Source organism: Callorhinchus milii, unplaced genomic scaffold (assembly GCF_018977255.1).
Source record: "Callorhinchus milii isolate IMCB2004 unplaced genomic scaffold, IMCB_Cmil_1.0 Scaffold11, whole genome shotgun sequence".
Taxonomy (NCBI): Eukaryota; Metazoa; Chordata; class Chondrichthyes; order Chimaeriformes; family Callorhinchidae; genus Callorhinchus; species Callorhinchus milii.
This window is the reverse complement of record NW_024704752.1, coordinates 2957629-2972119: the sequence shown is the minus strand read 5'-3', so window position 1 is coordinate 2972119 and position 14491 is coordinate 2957629. Positions and strand designations below refer to the sequence as shown.

The following is a 14491-nucleotide window of genomic DNA, read 5'->3' as shown; positions in this document are numbered from 1 at the left end:
TAGATTGACATATGGTTTGATAAAATCCTAGTATCATACAAACAAGAGAATTTTTTTCTCCTGTATAGTTAAGGTATGATCAACTGGACAGTAATCCTAAATGACAATTACACAAATACATTTCGCTATAAAACTGCCAGTTTAATGGTTAAGTGCTTATATTTCTATAATTGCTGGCCTTACCTTCAAATCCGTTCAACTCTAACCGTTCAGTCAATCTCTTCCAGATCTATTCTCAACCTGTATGCACCATTCATTCTTGCACCTCAATCCCTCCACCCCACCACAATTAGTTGCACCTACAGACACTATGTGGTCCTCTACTTTGAAAGCTCTATTGAAAACATATCTCTTTATCTTGAACAGGTTACGTCCTACTGTTGGACAAAATACTTACCTTAAATCTTTACGTTTTTTGAATTCTTCTGCAGGAATGGTCCAAGGTAGAGATTTTGGTAGACAATTCAGAACCTCATCGGAGAACTCTGAGAAGTCCACATCATATTCTATCAGGATGCCCTCAGTTTCAGGTTCAATTTCACCAGCCTGCCCCAGACTTTTAGCCAACCTCCTGTTTGCAAACACAACACAAGTAAATCAAGTATACTTTTAGGCAGATCAATACTTTCATAGATCCCATTTATCTGATTTTTAAATTAACTCATACAATTGCTCGCAGTTTTAACTAGAGACAACGTAATTGGACTCTGCCAAGATTAAGTCTCGAATCATTATTCTCTAATATTTCAGGATGGGGCACATTTTGTATCCTTCATTAATGAATGCTCACTTAACTGTTACATCTATTTATTATGATTGATTTTAGATTTCAGTTTATAAATCCATGACTTTAGGGGAACTGGCTTACATATGTTACTGAACCTAATATTAAGTGGGATTTTGTCTGATCCACACAAATAGCCAAAGTTTTACGGGCGTCAACATAATGGAAACTATGTTTGAGTTCCAATTTTAAAGGATATGGAAAAACACAAGAACCTCTTATTACAGACAGAAATGGATGAAATTTACGTTAAGAACAGTGGATTGATTGGGTATCAAATACAATCCGCATGCCAAATAAGACATGGCTGATTGACAATCAGTAGCCAGAATACATTCATTCTACAGGCTGAAAGCAGTGCTCTATGAAAGCAGACTATCATAAGAGAAACCACATATTGAAGGTGTGGTGGACTATCTTGGAGCAGCTGTTCCATTGATGGGGACGAGTTGCCACATGATGTCACATGCCAGGTACTATGTTGTTTGCTTAGATGTTAAAATGAAAAAGTCATCTTGTGATACACACAGCAAATCAGTGCTGTGGAGCATGGATCCTGCCCTATTAGTTAACTTATCAGCCGACCTGACAAAAGGCCAAAGCTAACTTCACTCCTTGAAGTTCAAAGCTGTTTATATCCCACATGGATCCCATTAGGAGTTCACTGTCCTTGGATTTATGCTTCCAGAAGGTGAATATTCCAAACAAATAAGCCACATCCATTGCTAGTGTCAGTTAAGGAGACGATTGGTATAGCCATACCCCAGAGGACAATGTTCCTTCCTGGAACCACTGCAACCAAGGAATAAAGCATAAACTATCTCTGCTACCTTTAATGAATACAGTGGCAGAGCAGTTTCAGGTGAAGGATCACATGAACAATTTTACATAAGAAAATACAAAGATAGTGGTCAACACCACACTTTAAAAAAAGATCTCCTGTCAATACTGGATAGACATCAATCTAGGGCCAAGAAACAGAGCACCAAAGTTGTCAATTCCCTACTTAAATCCAACTGCGATTTTCCATAATATAGGAGTCAGTCAGGTTCCTGGGATGTACAGAGCTCCTGCTTGTTGACAGGATGACAGGACCAATTATCTATTCAACAGTAGATACTCATTAATTAAACACCAGTTGACACAAAAGTATCACCAATGCAGAAATAGATCAGCAAACAGAGCACTTATTTGGGCTGGCAGTGAACTAGTTGTTGGCAGCTGTTATATGTGCATGTCAAGTGACACAGAATATCGGTCAAAGCAGACAACAATAATCTAAAAACAAACAGCAGAGAATCCTGAAAAGATCAGAATAATCTGTGCTTAATAAACTGCTCTGATCCTGGATGCAGTAAGGATCATTAACTGGCCTGAGCACCTCAGGTCTCTACTGCAGGGTACGAGGTTAAAGTAACTCAAGGAAACCAATAGCCAGAGTAGCCAAACCTGATTATACTTCTGCGACCCCGTTAGAAAGTGCAACAGTATAAGCTGATCTGTAATGAAGTCTCCTCACCAGCCTTTTATCACACTTTGACGATTTGACAAACAGATACAATCTCCTCATAGCTATGTATAATTTTCCTTTTCATTTGTATATTTAATAACAAATTACCCATCTGCAAAGTTGCTGTCATCCCTCCAGTCCACGATACGGCAAATAAATAGAATATTTCCATAATCGCCAGGCCTTGCCATAAAATCCTCTGGACAGTCTTCTAATGGCACCAAAATGCGAGGCACTCTGTGGTCAACGGGTGAAAAAACTACAAACTCTTTGTAAAGTTCACTGTTTTTATCACTTAATGGCTTGATGAATCCAGTCACGGCCCGGGAGTGGTTCCTCTCCACAATGTACACTACCTACATTTATGAGAAGAACATTAGTGTTATTCTTCAGGTGCCTTTAGAAATGCAAACTTCACAAAATTCTTGAAGCGGAGAACAAGCCTACATCATCATTTCATTAGCTCCACCAATTGTCCAGTGGATAAAAGAACAGTGAAGTATAGCATCAGTCTATTTGGTCCATACAGTTACAGGTTTAAATCCCAGGATAGCAGATCCAATTGTCCTCACTCCCCAAAGTTTTGCAGGGCTATGATAACCTCCAACTTAAAAAGGCCTTCAAGAGAGGAGCATAGCAGACAATATAGAGTGAATGATTGGGTATGTGGGGAAATTTAGTTAAAAATAACTTTTTTTCTAATACACACAGAGTTGTTAGAATACGAAATACTTCACTACAAATGGATGAATCCAAAATAGTGTTCAAAGGGGAAATTGGATAAATACTGGAAAAAATAATATTAAAGCAATAGAGCAAAGTAATGGAATTAGAGAAGGGAGTAACAGTGTGGAATCCAGCACCACCAAATGATCCAGACAAATGACCACTTTTTGTGCCGTAAATGTTCCAGGATTTCTACTTCAGTATGTATATGGGACATCCTCCCGACATAAAAGGTGCTTTACAAATGTAATTTTGTTGTTGTTGTATTTACCAACCAGGAAACTGGTTATTAGCTTTGAATTATTACTCATTATACGAAAAAGATGAAAAGAAAAATACAGATTTTAAAATGTATTTACCTTAGCAGTTTTTTGTAGAAACCTTTCTGGAATATTTCCAGGAACATTTGTGATGGAAGACTTGTCCTGTCTTGAAGTTGTTCTGGAGGTGCTATCAGTTGGACGTGATTTACAATCTGAAATAAAAGTGTGAACAGTTTGACGGTAAAATATGGGTGGGGGCTGATAATCTTTTCCCTTCTGAATGCCACTGTTGGGGAGAAATTCTCAGGCACCTTAGCCTAGTCACTGTTCCTGATGTGATGTCTCAATTATAAACAATGTAATTTAAAATTTAATTTGGCAAAAAAATGACGCTTCATAAAGTTATATCATGCATTACATTGTTACAGTGTTCCATTGGAGATGAATATAGTAATATAAATGCAGTGCAACAGCATATTGAGAACAAAATGAACTACCATTAATTTAACAGTAAAAGTACAAATGTTTGGCTTTTTAAACACTTCTAAAGACGATCAGACTTCAAAATATATTTAACAATAACAAAATTTTATTTGTATAGCCCCTTTCACGTCGGAAAGATATCCCAAGGTGCTGGACAGACAGAGTTTCGGCCTCGAGCTGGGGGTCGGTGTCGGGGAGTGTGGCGGGCAGGAGGGGAAGCAGGGAGATCGAAAGTAAGGTCAATGAGGGTCTTGAAGGAGGCGAGAGAGGGGGGCAAGGCGGAGGGACTGTGGGATGGAGTTCCAGAGGGTGGGGGCAGAGTGGCAGAAGGACCGCCCGCCAATAGTGGGGAGAGCGAGGGGGGCGCGTGAAGCAGGCCAAAGCCCGCTAAGTGGAGGGAACGAGCAGAATGGTAGGGGGATTAGGAGGCCGCAGAGGTAGGGGGGAACAATACTATAGAGGGCTTTGAAGGTGAGGATCTTGAACTGTGTCCTCTGTGTAATGGGAAGCCAATGGAGATGGGCGAGGATTGGGGTGATAGGGTCACGGAGCCTGGTACGGGAGAAGACACAGGCTGCAGACTTCTGGATGATCTGCAGCCTACGGAGGAAGGAGTTGGGAAGGCCGACAAGCAATGAGTTTGCATAGTTAAGGCTTGATGTAATTAAGGCACGTATGAGAGTTTCGACGGCCTGCGGTGTGAGACAGTAGCGGAGCCGGATGATGTTACAGAGGTGGGGGAAGAGAGTGCGGGTCATAGCACAGATTTGGTGTAGAAAGGATAGTTGGGAGTCAAACAAGATCCCAAGGTTCCAGACTGGCTTAGCAAGGTGGTGTTCAACCATTTAACTGATTATAAGTAATACATAATGCAATGAACAAGCATAATTCCTACATAAAATGGACATTTCCAAAATGGAAATTAGGATTACATAAAGCAATGTACCCCAAATCATTGGTTCCTCTAAACACCCGCTTCCTGATGAAACCAATCTATTATTGTCAGAGTTTATCAGACATTCTACTGATAACAGCAAAGGAAACACATTTCAAAGGATCTGATAGTATTTCTAACTTCAAGGAGTGGTTAATTTTATATCATGCCCTTGGTTAGAAAACAAAGCAACGTGTAAGTAATCGTCATCTACTGATTTGCCAAAGAAATTGCATTTTAAAATATTACTGCAAGTTTTCTCAGTATTACCAAAATGTTTTCAGTAAATTCAGCTAACTTTGAGAAAAGTAAACTCTGTGCTTTATATGCAGTTTGTAATGAATATGAAGATTTTAGTGTGCACGTGTGCACATTTTAGATGATGCATCAATGGGATCCAATTTTCAGGTTGTATTAACAATGTGTACAAAGGGAATTAGAAAACTCTAAATTATATAATTAACCAATAAAAAAAGATTGTGATAGAATCTTTCAGCACCATTCGGCTCATCCAACCCATGCTGGCTCCCTCCAAGAACTATCTGTTCACCATGCCTTTCCCCTTAAATTTTTATTTTTCAGATACTTATCTAATTCTCTTTTAAAAGCTATTATGGATTCTGTTTCATGGATTCTGCATTGAACACATCAAACCATCCAGTAGATTTCACTTTACTACCGCGGCAGTGGAATGTAGTTGAAATTCATATCTAGTTCCCTGATTTGAGTGTGCAGAATGGATAGAACTTGAAGCAATTCACAGCCTTTTCAAGAAGCAGACTGCAATATTGCCTTGGGGTCCCGTTGCTGTGGAGTTGACCCCATTTATACCATGGAGCAGTTTCCACAGCAGCCAGAACAACAGAGAAACAACTGAGTATGTGGCTCGCGAGGGTTTCTGGCAGTATCTTTCCAAATGGCTGAGGCAACTGTTCAAGCCAGCGAGCGCAAAACGGTCTGTTCTGAGCTGGCTAAGATGCTCAGCCACCGATGGCCAAAAATACTAAAGCAGCTCTATTGGATTTTGTGGTGGAAGATGGCAGAAATGTCATTTTGAAATCATTTAAATCCAAAATTGAAATATCAAATGACTTGTCATATGAACAAGTTTATCAACACAACTCCAAAACTGGACACCTGCTCGCCACTCAAGAGAAAACTGCAACTTGGCAAGCACTACCACTCTACACTAGAGAAGAACTTTTCCCAAAATCTGATGGGATTAGAATTGGCTAACATTTAAAACAATAATCCTTGCAATTGATATAGTGAATTTCACATCAGGCGGAGGTAGCAGAGAGATTTAATGTAAAGTGTAGTGACTGCATATTTTGTAGCAGCCAATTTGTACCCACTGATATTCCATAAACAGCCATGAAGAGAGTGACACATTTTATCTAGAGGGTTGTTGGTCAGGAAACTGGGAGAAACTCCTTTTCTTTTCGAAAGATGCCTTGGGATCTTTAACTCCCACCTGAACAGGCAGGTTTTAAATCATCTTAACGTCTTATCCGAAGGAACACACCTATAACAATACAGTACACCCCCAGTACTGAATTAGGGTCAGTCTGATCAATATGAGTTCAAAGTCCTGACATGGGCTTGAACACTACTCTTCTGACTCAAGCAAGAGTGCTACCAACTGAGCTTTCTACCAATACCTTGAGCTGCAAAATGTTCACACCCAATATGGTTTTCCTAAAGAGCAGATTTAATTCCCACTATTCTGAGATGCTACTAATTAAACTGCTGTCTCAAAGCTTCTGATAATAAAGACATAAAAATATTCTCATACAGATTATATACAATCTGTCCTGTCACATATTTTAAGAGACTAACTCAAATGATTTTAGAGATTCACTAAACATTCTCCCAAACCCTCAAAGATAATTAGAGAACAGAATCTCTTGGGGAGTACTTTATGTTCATAATCCTCCCTGTTGGAAAATTACACTGTAAAAAAACCAATTGTTACAAAGTACGTTTGTGTATCAAGCACAATCTCAACTGCTAAAGCAATACACCATTAGTGCAAGCCAAATCTTCCTACACACGTAATTAGAAATTCCTACACACATAATTAGTAGATTGTCATTATCCTCAAGTCATTCAACAATACTTGTACAAGACCCGAAGAGCCTTTCTCATCCAATCTTGTGATATAAAATTGGTCATTTACATCATGACAAACATTGATGCAAATGAGCTTCTTTATTCGCCTACACAATACAGTCACTGCACTTCGCACTTAAATAATAATAAATAGTAAACCTTGCATTTGATATAGCGCTTTTCACGTCTTCTAGATGTTTCAAAGCACTTGTAAAGGAAATCGACTGTATATTTTGTGGGCGAAACGCCCACAAAATCAACCCTATGAAGCGCTTTTAGACTTCCTCCAGATGTGAAAGGCTCAATATCATATTTTGCTTACCAATTTTGTGCAAGTTTCATGGCTAATTTTAAATTAACCACAGAAATCTTTAATCTGAACTCAGTGGTTTTGTTTCATATCATTACTAAATGTTCTCTGTAGGTCAGTCAAGAGAAATAAGATGTAGACCCTTACTGTAGTAACCTATTCAGTTACTGAAACACAATTCTATGGTTGCTCAATAAAATACAATATTCAACTTACCCTTTATTGAAATACTTCCAATTAGCATATTTATTTTCCGCAAATCTCCAGCTTCATTATCCTCATCTTGGCCATCGTCATACTGTTCCTCAATAATGACGTCAGGACTGAACCGATGCTCTTTAACTTTGTCCTTTATTGCTGAATTATTAGCTCCATCTGATACATCAGATTCACAAACTCCAGCGGCATCAGATTCACCTCCTTCAGGTAAGGTAACCTGCGGAAAGATGAGATTTTTTAACCTTTTATTTATGAGAGCTATGAGGAAAACATCAACGGAGTAGTGTTTGCAGAATGCAGAAAAGGAAGATCAGAGTCACAATTCTGGAGTCATAAACAAACCATTTTTAAAACATCTGCCTATTATCTCCCATTAATTTTCTGAACTACATGGTGGATGATTCTGTTAAAACTAAAAACAATGTAGCAACAAATATGCAATTTTAGGCACAGGAAAATAAGAAAATGTTATTTGCAATAATCCCCAGGTAAATCAGGGTAACACTTACAAAATCGAATTAATCATGTTGAAATTGGAAACAAGATAGGGTTCAGACACATTTGTAGACCCACTTTCCAACAAATCCATTTTCAAAAGGCAATCTGAATTGAAAAAAATCCGACAATCAATTGCTCAAAAATTTTTCAAATGCAGTTAAACAGAGAAACATTTGCAAAGATTCATCAATTGATCAGAATTCACTTGCAAAACTGGTTTCTGGTGCAGAGAACACCAGGTGGCGATCTATTAAAGTTGTTGGGCTAAATCCAGCTTCACCACAATGACATCTGTGAGGTACTGAGTGTGCATTTTTGTGAAAACAAACTGTTTATATACATGAAACCTGAATAGATGAATTTGTCCTAATTTTGAATAGTATCTCGCATTTTATCAGAAAAAAGCAAATTTTGAAGCAATGAAGATCAAACATTTCGAAAACATTGTTTATGTGTTAAGGTCCGGTTGAGGCAGAATCACAGAATCATTGTTAACTTTTAAGTGACAATTAGATAAATACCTGAAAAAAATACAAAAAGGGTATGGGAAAAAGCAGGAAAATGGAAGTAAACAGATAACTCTTCCAGAGGGCCAGCACACTCGCAATAAGCCAAATGACCCCATACTGCACTGTAAATTTCTATGGCTCTCTGGTCCATTGTTACAAGGACAGACACTAGCACTTTGGGGGAAAACTCTACATATATATCTTTCTTCTGTTACTACAACATGTCTACTATATATTAGTGGTTAAAAATATAAGTTTCAGTCAACAAAATGGATCAAATACAAAATTTAATTCAAAGCGTTTTTAATATTATAGGATTCTATTTTAGAACTAAGTAAAGTACGCGTTGGCCCACAAGTATTGAGAGACTATTCTGAAAGTAAGTTTTTGTCCCATTTGTAGAGCAAAGAGGGAAACTAGCTGTATTTTTTCTGTATATACAAAGTATTCTTGAGGAAGTGATTACACATATAACATGCAAACAAAATTGTTTCAGCGTAAAATGGCAAAGCAATTATTCCAACTCCTTGCTTCTTTCTGCTTTACCATGCACTCAAAAACTCCAAGAGTGGTGCATCACGTTAATAAGTTTTCACTGTATTTGTATGAATTGCTAAGTGGTAAGACATTGGAAAAATCTTATCTGATTCACACTTCAAATTGCATTGTTATAAAACATTTTTATTTAAGACAAATCTTATGTTACTCAACATAAATCAATTACTTCTTCATGACTTCAATGCATGAGCTGACAAACCTAACGTCAGTGTCAAACAATATTTGAGAAAACTTTTGTTTTAAAAAAAGAGACTGCAACAGTTTGTATAACAAAGGAGTGTGTTCTGAAGCCTTTTCTCTCATACATCTAATACAAACTAACAGCAGGATGTATTGTTTTCACAATGGGTAGTGATCTTTTAGATCTGTTTGAACTCTTTACAGTTCGACACAGTTAGAAATCAACAACAAAATGACATTTGTAAAGCGTCTTTCACGTCGGGAGGACGTCCCAAGGCGCTGGACAGAGTTACGGACCCGAGGGTTAGGTGGGGGAGGGTTGAGGGCAGGTGGGGAAGCAGGGAGATCGAAAGCACGGTCAAAGAGGAGGATGCTGCGGTGGGTCTTGAAGGTGGCGAGGGATGGGGGCGAGGCAGAGGGACTGTGGGATGGAGATCCAGAGGGTGGGGACAGAGTAGCGGAAGGCCCGCCCGCCAATAATGGGGCGAGCAAGGCGGGGGAACGTGAAGCAGGCCGGAGCCCGCTGAGCGGATGGAGCGAACAAGATGGTAGGGGGCTAGGAGGTCGGAGAGGTGGGGGGAGCAAGACTGTGGAGGGTTTTGAAGGTGAGGACCAGGATCTTGAACTGTATCTTCTGTGTGATGGGAAGCCAGTGGAGTTGGGCAAGAATGGGGGTGATAGGGTCACGGAGTCTAGTGCGGGGGAGGACACGGGCTGCAGAGTTGTGGATGATCTGCAGCCTGTGGAGGGGGGAGGCCGACAAGCAGTGAGTTTGCATAGTCGAGCATCAATGTAATGAAGGCGTGTATGAGGGTTTCAGCTGCCTGTGTTGTGAGACAGTGTCATGGCAGCACTCTTCCCTTTGAGTTAACCCTAACCCTAACCCACTTCAGGATTTGAACTAATAATCCCAGCTGCAACTCCAGCACAATACTGGGGGAATAATCCCTCCCTTCCACAAAAAGGCTGCTTTCAGCCTAGATCATCGTGTGTCTACTAGTTAAAAGGGAGCAGAGGTCCATTCCTCTTGAAATTACCCAGTTCCTTTTTGTGCACAAGTCTCTCTTTTGTGCACAATTCTCTCGTATTCCAGTAGTTTAATGTTAATAAAGGAACACGGCGTGCACATAATAGAACGTTACTGAGCATCCAATGTATCTTTTAGGGCACAGCATCAGCAGTAAGAGATTACCCAAGTGATATGAGCTGTGTGGAGGTCAGAAAAGCACAAATAGGAAAATCAAAATTTTACTATTTTTTTTCCTATAATATATACACACATTCCAGAGCACTGAAGCACATCTCCATGGTACTGGGTGTGCAGGCTGAACAAGACAAATTCAACACAAAAGGATCATGAAAGCTTGGGCCTGGAAATGGGCATTAGCATCACGCGTATGAATGGAGGATGTTTGTCAGCAATGTTAATGCCCAATATCACGAAGTGTTGGGAGGGGTGGAACAAGATTTCAGAAAAAAAGAATCTACGGGAAAGTAAAGGATGGGCCTGGTTGCTGAAAGGGTAGCGGGTTATAATAGTGAAGAAAGGTGATACAACAAAGATCATTCCTGTATCTAAATGACAGATACGACTGAGAAGCATAATAAAAACAGAGGTTAACAAAATATTATTGATAACCTAACCAAAGAATAAGATTTACCGATCCAGTAAGGTTTTCCTCAAATCAATCAAGGGTATTCTATAAGTTTGAAGTCCACATCAATTACTGAAATACTCCCTTGAAAATGTCGTCCAAAGGCCATTTGACTTCCCTTTGAAATATCATAAATCAACTCAAATTCAACATACACAAGTGGTCGGGCGTTCCACTTCCTCACAATCCCTTGTGTAAGACAATTTCTTCTACGTCTAGTAATCTGGTCACTATTGTTACTGATTCTGCAAACACTTATAACCCCCTCAAACCCTTTATGATTTTGAACTCCTCTATTAAGTGCCCTTAACCTTCTCTGTTCCAGGAATACAGCCTCAATTCTTTTCAAGCTGATAAAAAAAGATGTTTTTTTTTAAATGAATGGCACTATGTAAATACAAATGGTATATTGCCACGTCATCCTAGAAAATTTAAACTGCAATCTTTACAGTGAACCTCACAGTTGGGACCATAACATTTAATATGACTTATGCAAAGTAGGAGTTATGGCAAACTTGCATAAGTTGCATCATATATGACTTATGTAAGATTTTATGTGGTTTTTATATGACTAACACATAACAAATACACAAGTACTGTACTGGCTGGTGCCCTGGCTACTATGGTCCTGGCTCTCTCACTCACTGTTTCTATCTACCCCCACTCTCTCACAATCACTCTCATCCCATCTCACTCTCTCTGTTTCTCTCTCCCCCCCTTCTCTGTCAATCACTCTCTCTCCCTCTCTCTGTCAATTACTGTTGAGCTTTGAGGCGCGCATGTGTGCTGTTTCATTTGAAACAGAGTTTTACCCCAGCAGCTGGTAAGTTCGGTAGCGGCAACAACAGTTATGCAGTTGTTAATACAACTAGTGCATATAAATTTAAGTGGATTTAATACGAAATTGAACGAGACTTTGGCAGATATACGACTTAGGCAATTACACAATTTATACAGATCAGATCTCTGTGAATTTTACTGTATGTTGCTCTGATATTCTTTCTATATGAGGTGCTTGAAGCTGCATAGAATACTTCAGATGTGACCTAACCATGATTTTACATGGCTAGATTAGTATCAGACAAATTTGTGGTCAAAAAGTGAGTTAAGCAATCCTGTACTGAGCCACATGGTGTTCTACAGGTTTATTATTAACATAGAAAGCATTTCACTAATCATTGCTTGAAGATTGTGTGTTCTAGGAAAATAAAATACAAACAGGCTTCCTGTCTTACCACAAGGTTTTCTTCTCTCCCTGGGGTCATCCACCTAGTGGAAATAGCTTTTCAATTCTTGTTTTATGTGGAGCATAATAAAGTGCAGAAAAAATCAGCTCTTGATAAAAATGAAGTGCAAAATTACTTAAGACAAGGCACTAAGTTGGAACCTCAAGCCTGCCTGGTCCTTTTAACAGACCACATAAAGCTAATCAGCTACAGTAAAACTCACATAAGTCTTATGCTTATAAATCGTATAATCGCCTAAGCTGTACATTCACCTGAGTCCCATTCAGTGTCCTATCAAAACCACTTAGAATTCTTTGCACTTCTCGTATAATAATCTTTGCATTTGATAACGCACTTTTCATGTCTTCTAGACGTCTCAAAATGCTTCATAGAATATACTGTAAAGTGAATTGACTGTATATTTGTGGGCAAAACGCGGCAGCCAATTGTGCACAGCAGTGTCCCACGAACGGATTGAAGTGACCAATTTATTGTCTTTTTTTTTCTTGAAGGATTATTATCAGGCATGTGGAGTAAGGAAACTTGCCCAAGGTTTCGCCCTGCCGGGAATCGAACCCAGGTCTCTCGCTTACAAAGCTTAAAACAAGACACTAAGTTGGAATCTCAAGAATGCCTGGTCCTTTCACCAGACCACATAAGGCTAATCAGCTACAGTAAAACTCACTTAAGTATGTGAGTTGAAAATTTATATACAATATTCAATTAATGATTTTGAACACATAAAAAACAATGAAAATCTAATGAAATGCATTTTAACTGCCCTTGGTAAAAAATCAAGCAATCATTCAATTTACTGTTAGCAATACAGTACTTAAGGACATAGAAATTACGTAGAAAGGCCATTCAGCCCACTGAATCTATGTTAGCGCCAGATCCTCCAATGGAGCTAACTACTCTAATCTTAATTTTCTTCTCCCTCCCCATACCCTTTTGTATGGTTTCTCTTCAAACGTTCATTCGAGTCCCTTTTTAAATGTTGGTTCTGCCTCTTGCCACTTCCGGTAAAGAATATGTCAATGGAATAAGACATTTAGTATAGTAACCAGGGAGAGGGGGGCAAGTGAGAGAAAAGATAAAATTGTAAACGTAGACATCTCGCCTTTAAGAGAAACTCAGCACCAATGTGTGACTCCTGAACACTCGCCATGATTTCTCTTAGTATGAAGTTCCAGCATCCTAATGAAGCCCAGAGCACATGCATTTTTAGCACATTTTACAAGCTCAGCAAAGATACAAAGCAAAACACTGTTGAGAAAGTTTAGGTTTAAGCCAAGAAAAGCAATTTAACTTTCCACAGTTCACTTTGGCTTCTGGCAATAGTCCTTTCCTGTAAAAGCTACATTTGAAACCTGTCATATTAAGTAACAATTTATGGAAGTTCTCAGGGGTATTCTTACTAGTGGGAACTTCCTTTTGGTGGCCTACTCTGAACTACAGTAGCAATTATTTATTTATTGGGAGAGGCAGATCATTATAATGTGATACGGTTGGATTATTGCAAACACTTTCAGGACCTTTGATGTGAATGCTGGAACCACAGTTATATTTCAATAAATAAATTTCTCTTTTGTCAAATCAGTTCATACTGAGATTGAAAAGGATGTACTGAAACGTTATGGGCAGTATAAGTATGCATTTAACTATGCTCCAGTTATAATCATGCAATAATTTAATTTCTATGAACATTAAAATAATGATTAGATACATAGTTCAGCGATTTGAGAATCAATTACTGATTGGAGTACATTTATCTGGTCAAAGAAAAACAAAGAATATTTTTGTTGGGGAAGGCAAGGGTTATTTTCAGATATGAATCTACTCTTTTCCCTTTTGTGTACTCAATATAAAAAGTTGTTTTCTTAATCCTACCCAGTAGGAGAAATGTTTTTAATCGTTTTCCTGCACTCTTGTGGAGAACAGATGTTTCAGGTCTGCAAGCTGCTGGACAGCCACTCAGCAGACGTGAACCACAGGATCTGTTAGCAGGGTCTCAAATAAATCAATTTGGATATGCATCTGTTTTGCTCTTTGATACGGATCTCAAGTACCTCTATGTACTTGGAAAACAAACATTCACACAGAATATCAATGTGGCAAAAGAAGGGAAGAGAGGAGAAATGTTTGTATTGAAAATAATGTTCCTCTCCAAAGCAATATTTTTCTTTAGCTATTTTCTGGAAGATTTCAGGATAAACTCTATTGAAGCCACATTTTTAAATAACATGCGTGAAACAATTCAGCAAAACTAATTTTAATTATTAGTAAAATGCACTCAATCCGAAAGGAAGTCACAGCAGATATTTTGAAATAAAAGCATGACCTCAATAAGTTGATAAAACATTAAAGTAAACTTCTGGATGGTAAAATGGGAATTTTCTCCTCCTCCCACCAATGTTCCTCTGTGATTCCAGTATCAAAAGATCACAAACCAAGAACAGCGTCTCATTTGTCGCTTTCAGGATAAAGTTTTACACCACTCACTCAGTGTGTCCGATCCTAAATC

At 38.7% G+C, this 14491-nt stretch overlaps 1 protein-coding gene across 5 annotated transcripts in view; it reads right to left on the bottom strand.

Annotated features, from left to right (window-relative positions):
- dis3l2 (DIS3 like 3'-5' exoribonuclease 2) overlaps positions 1 to 14491 on the bottom strand; it is an 83552-nt gene that overhangs the window by 50147 nt on the left and 18914 nt on the right. For all 5 annotated transcript variants that reach the window (XM_007902401.2, XM_007902397.2, XM_007902399.2 and 2 more), the window contains 4 exons: positions 7339 to 7558; positions 3380 to 3495; positions 2403 to 2650; positions 398 to 571 (listed from right to left, as the gene is read on the bottom strand). In XM_007902401.2, the coding sequence (XP_007900592.1) occupies positions 398 to 571; positions 2403 to 2650; positions 3380 to 3495; positions 7339 to 7558 (758 nt within the window). The remainder of the gene's footprint in view (positions 1 to 397; positions 572 to 2402; positions 2651 to 3379; positions 3496 to 7338; positions 7559 to 14491) is intronic.